We start from the raw sequence: 6,000 nt of genomic DNA on the forward strand, positions 1-6,000 counted from the left end.
ATTCAGACAATCAAGTTTAAAAAGTAAAAGCCTGACATTTATTTTAATTGAGGAAGGGTAAGAATATCACTGCCCTATTAAAGAAGCTTCCCCAATGATTCTAGGATAAAATATAAGCTTCTCTCTTTGTCACTTAAAGCCCTTCACGGTCTTGGCAGCTCTGACCTTGTGACCCTGGGAAAATCAAGTAACTTCACTCAAACTGTTTCCTCCTCTGTAAAAGAAGGATAATATAGCACCTACCTCAGGCAGTTGTTATGAACATCAAGAGAGACAATATAGACAAAGTACTTTGCAAATTTTAAGCACTATAAAAATGTCGTTCACCTGCATTATCTCCAAATTTATTTCATATTAATCGCTTTCTCGTGTACTATAACCAGACCAGCATCTTTACTGTGCTTTGTGTATAACATTCATCCCCTCCTATTCCTTCAGGTAGTCTGTCTTCATACTTAGAATGTTCTGTCTCATCAGCTCCATCCCTCGGAATACCTAGCTTCCTTCAAGGTTCAACTCAAGAATGATAAATTATATGGGGCCTTTCCTGATCCTCTTAGTGTTTTAGCACCCCACTGCCCCCCACCCCGCCACTCTACCTCTAACCAAAGTTGTTTTTTTATTGTGTATGTAACATGTGTATAATGTATGCAAACCCTATGTAAGATAAATGGTTTATCCTTAAACCTGATGTTTGTAAAATTCTTATGAAAAGATCTTAAAATATATGTGTATATTATAGATTGATAGAGTTGTTTACATTCCTTGTAACATATAATATATAACATATAAACTCCCTGGGGGCAGAAACAGTTTACATTTTTGTTTTTGTATCACCAACACATAGAAAGTGTATAACAAATAAATGCTTATTGAATTTTAATAAATCTCATGGGCAGCATATCCCCTGGCCAGAATATAAGGAATTACATAAGCCACATTCCTTTCATGTACAGATGCCTGGAAGAAAAAAAGAAATGTGTTAAGTATTTATCTTGGCACAGGATGAGTTTTCTGGCTTGTGAATTATCTTTAAGGGTACATTTTTTCAAATTACCTTTAATCCTAGTCTTTGTAAAATTCTGCTTATGAAAGGATTCTAATGGAATTCTGAAACCTAGCCACAAGGCAGCTAATCTGTATTTGCTAATACACATGAACATGAAGAAACAAGGGTATAATACATTATAAAATAGGTTCCATTAGTAAGACATTTAAAAAGTGAAAGTTTTATAAACCATCAGTGAGCTGAAATATTTGCTTAAAAAATCAAAGTTTCCCCAGGACTTTGAATCGTCAAGTTTTTACTTTAATAAGCAATGTGATGTAATGGGTAGAAAACAGATATTAGAGGCAAGAAGCCCTGGCTTTAAATCCAATCTGACTTGTACATGGCACAGTGGATAAAGTGTTAGGCCGGGAGTCAGGAAGACCCAAAGTCAAAAATGGTCCGAGACACTTACCTATAAAGAATAAATGTAGAAGAGTTATGATGAGGGGTATCTAGGTGGTACAATGGATGGAACACTGGTCCTGGAGTTAAGAGGACCTATATTCAAATCCAGCCTCAAATCCAGTGATATTAGCCATATGACCTTGGGCAAGTTACCTCCCAATTGCTTTCCTTCCCCCCCCCCCCCAAAATGAAGTTGTTTAAAAGAAAAAGGAATCAATTAAAAATGTTTTAAAGAAAGTTATGATGATTTTAAAGAGGTGTTTAATTCATATAAGAAGCTTTCTGTGTCCTTGTATATTTGATGAGGGGAAAAATGAAATGTGAGACTTTTTTCTCTCCTCATCAGGGAATCAAAGCTGTCCTAGCTGAGAGTTATGAACGAATTCACCGCAGCAACCTCGTAGGGATGGGAGTCATCCCTTTGGAATATCTCCCTGGGGAGAATGCTAGCATGCTTGGACTCACAGGGCAGGAATGTTACACTATTATCATTCCAGAAAACCTCAAGCCACGGATGAATATCCAGATTCAGGTAAACTGGACTATCTTGGTTCATGTTGAATATAGTGTATTCAGATTATGATCAGTCTTCCTTTCAGAAGAGAGTTGTAGCATATCGATCCTTAGGGCTCAGAAACTAAAACTACATCAAGGATTTTGAGTAGTCATAGATCCATTACGGAAATCCATTTTTCTTGTTCTGCCTATATAACATTATAGGTCAAGCTAATACCTACTGTTTTTTTATTTTTGTTTTTTTAATTTATTTTATTTTTAATTTATGGAATAAAACATTTCTATAGCATAATATAATTTTTAAAATGCACTTGAAACTGAAAATCTATTGTGTACAATTCACTATTCCTTTTAAATATATTATAAAGTTATGTAAATTCCTTTCTTTTCTTTCCTTTCTTCCCTCTTGCCCTATAGATGGCTGCCATTAGACACAAATGTGAATATATCTTAAAATCATTCTTACATACTTGTATTTATCAGTTCTTTCTCTTGAAGCAGATAGCATCTTCCTTTGTATATCCTTTGTAGTTAATTTGGGTATTTATAGTAGTCACACTTTCAAAGTTCTTAAAACAGTATGGCTATTTACCATATACGATGCTCTCTTGGCTTTCTCATTTTTCTCTTTACTGTTTTGTGTTTTTCTAAGATCATCAAGCTCACCTTTTCTTATAGCACAGTATTATTCCATCACATTTGTATGCCACAACTTATTCAGCCATCCACCAATTGATGGGCATCCTCAAAATTTCCAGTTCTTTGCCACCACAAAGAGAGCTGCTTTGAACATTTTTAGAATATATAGGTTCTTTTACTTTCTCACTAGTCATCTTTAGAAATAAACCTATAGTGTTATTGCTAGGTCAAAGGGTATAGGCAGTTTAACTCTGGGCATAATTCTAGATTGGATCAACTCACAATTTCACCAACAATGAATTAGTGTCCCAGTTTTTTCACATCCCCTCCAACATTTATTGCTTTCCCCTTCAATCATTTTAGCCTATCTGATAGGTGTAAAATAATATTTCAAGGTAGTTTTAATTTTATTTCTCTCATCAATAATGATTTAGAGCATTTTTTCATGTGACTATAAATTGTTTTGATTTTTTTTATCTAACAACTGCCTGTTCATATTCTTTGACCATTTATCAATTGACTCATATTCTTACAGATTTTATAAAGTTCTTTATATATTTGAGATATGTGACCACCTATTGATTTTGTAAATTTATTCCTGTAGTATACCTTGGATTTTGTGCTAACCTTATGAAATGGTTTTGGATTCCCCTCATACAAACTCATTTCACCCATCCCACTGTTAACTGTTGCCTCTATAAGCCTGGCTTCCTGTCTCATCAGGCCAAGAGAATGTTTCTCATAGGCCATATATTCTAAGTTCGCTCCTCAATACCATGAAAACCCAACCGAAAAGGTTTTCAAGAAAGAAGAGTATTTATTTAGTTCTTTTGAGATCCATTATTAATTCTAATTAAGTCCACTGCCTGATTTTTCTTTGGCCTTTTTTTGTGGTTGCTGTATACCATTTTCCAGGGAAGTTGATTTAAAAATTTTAGCAGGGTGCACAGTGACTGCTGGATAAATATACCTTACTGCTGCTGATAATTAAATGCAAACTAAGCTTTTCACTCCATTCCATTAAAGTGTGCTTTTAAACAAATGACAATTTTTGTTCATAGGAAAGCTATACTTTGAACAGCAGACGGATTCTCCAGCTTCTTTGATTCCATTAGTCTGATTTTTTTTTTTTTTGCTTTGAAGACATATAGAGCCCGTGTTGATTTGCCTTATTCAAGGCAAGGTCATTGATAACTATGAAATATTTGTGAAGAAATCTTTCTGGCAACTCTTCTGAAAATGGCAATTTATGTCATGCAGAGAAGTTCCCTAGTGAGGGTTGGCTGAGTCCTTATCCATGATTTTCTCAACAGACATTACCCTGAATAAGCAATCTTTGAGAGTCTCCTTTATGTTCTTTTGTCTCAGACTCAGAAAAAGGGAGTTTAAATTTAACCAGATTCACAGTGCCCACTCCCACTGAGGCAATATAGAGGCAACTCCTTTGTCTAAGCCATGGTTACCTGTCCCTTAGAATGGTGTAAGTGGAACCTCCATCAATGTTATCAGAAAAATAGAGCTTTATCTTTAGCCTTTCCTCCATATAGCAGCTGAAGGGATATACTTAATTCTGACCACTGGACCACTAGACCATGAGTTCTTGAGAGCAGGGACTGTCTCTTTCCCTTCTCTGTATCCCCAGGACCTTGCACAGAGCCTGGTACTCAGTAATCACTTGATAAAGGCTTCTGGACTATCTCACTCCCCTGCTCAAGGACCATCACTTGGTCCTCATTGTCACTGTTTGACTTTTAAGCCCTTCTTCACAATTCAGTCAGCTCCAGCCTGTCTTTCTAAGCTGATTACACTTTTACTTCCTTTCATGTTCTGCTCCAGACAGACTGTCCTGCTTGCTGCTTCTTATGTACAACAGTCCACCCCATCATCTCTGACATGTTCTTTTGCCCTTTGGAACCTGTGACTCTCCTGGTTGTTAGGCTCCTCCTCGCTCCCATCAAGAGCTATGTGTTTATTTTATGTTTAGCTAGTTTCTTACTTATCTGTATACATATTGTATCTTCTTAGAAGCATATGAGTTCCTTAAGGTCAGGGACTCTTCTCACTTTTATCTATATACTTAGTATAGTGTGGTATAACATAGGGGCTTAATAAGTGCATGTTAATTTTATTTTTTATTTTGATGCTTAATAAATACATTTGTTTGTTTTTTCGGTTTTACTTCTCTGAATGACCCTTTTCTTATTTGATTCTCATAGCTGGATACAGGAAAGACCTTCCAGGCCATCATGAGGCTTGACACAGATGTAGAGCTCACTTATTTCCACAATGGGGGAATCCTCAACTACATGATTCGTAAGATGGTCAAGTAGGTCTGTGCACCCATCAAGACTCATCTCCTGTGATCAAGACAAAAACATGCCATAATCACTGGCCCTAGATGCATATAAACCCTAACATGAATATTGCCTTCTGATGGAGCATACTATTTTAGTTTGTGACACTGGGTTAGAGTGAGTGTGCATTGAGGTGGGTTATTTTTGTTGTTTTATTTTCTCATTTCTCAATGCACAAAATCTGATTCATTTAATTTTTTTTTCCTTTTTTCAGATCTGGTGGATAGGATAAGTTTGAGTTAGTGTTCTTAGTGTCAGGAAACAAAATTGAGTTCCCTTGGAGCCACTATTTTTGTTTGATTGTGTGTTTGATTGATTTTTACTCTCATTCTCTTTGTTAAAATGGACACACACACACACACTCTCTCTCTCTCTGAACTTTCACTATCTCTTCCCAGTAGCTCTGTTTTGCATTTTGTAAGAATGGGCATTGACGTATGTGGGAGTGGATGTGGATGTGTTTATGAGATGGGGGGGATGTTGAAAGAGTGGTTGGGAGGGAAAGAGAACATTTCTAACTTGAATAAAATTAAATCTATTTTTAAAAAAAATTTGTTGACTTTGGAAGCAAATTTTCTTATGTGTTGCTGTATCCCTGGAACAAACTATTTAGGGTGAAAGTGAGTCACTATCTCTCAACATTTTGAACCCTAGATGACCTTCAAGATTCTTTTCTTGCCAGAAGAGATGAAATTTTCTCCTATTTCTATAACCATATTGCCAGTGTGCAAAAATTGAAATATCAAAGAAAAACAATAGTCTGAAACACTATCAGAAGTAGAAGGGACTTTAGCCTGTATTGCTTTACAGATTAGGACAACAAATAAAAGAAGTGAAATATCTCCCAAAGTCACGCAGTTAAGTAGTTAGAAGCCAGACCCACACCATCATGTTGTTTAGTTCCAAGCCCAATGTTCCTCCTCCACCACCTTCTTTCCCAGTTTGCTTTGGTCCTTAAGTGGCCAGGAACACTAGAGCAGAGCTTCCATCCTATTAAATTTATCTGCCCACTTTAAACTTGCAAATGGAGCTATT

General features: G+C 36.1%; 1 protein-coding gene across 3 annotated transcripts in view; it reads left to right on the forward strand.

Moving 5' to 3' along the window:
* The window catches only part of ACO1 (aconitase 1), a 93,234-nt gene extending 87,718 nt beyond the window's left edge, over positions 1 to 5,516 (forward strand). For all 3 annotated transcript variants that reach the window (XM_069090546.1, XM_069090549.1, XM_069090547.1), the window contains exons 20-21: positions 1,803 to 1,988; positions 4,828 to 5,516. In XM_069090546.1, the coding sequence (XP_068946647.1) occupies positions 1,803 to 1,988; positions 4,828 to 4,941 (300 nt within the window). In that variant the 3' untranslated portion in view covers positions 4,942 to 5,516. The remainder of the gene's footprint in view (positions 1 to 1,802; positions 1,989 to 4,827) is intronic.
* Positions 5,517 to 6,000: the final 484 nt, after the last annotated feature.

This window comes from Petaurus breviceps, unplaced genomic scaffold (assembly GCF_028583685.1).
Source record: "Petaurus breviceps papuanus isolate PSGF00001 unplaced genomic scaffold, PetGlider_PUasm1.0 125, whole genome shotgun sequence".
NCBI classification, from domain to species: domain Eukaryota; kingdom Metazoa; phylum Chordata; class Mammalia; order Diprotodontia; family Petauridae; genus Petaurus; species Petaurus breviceps.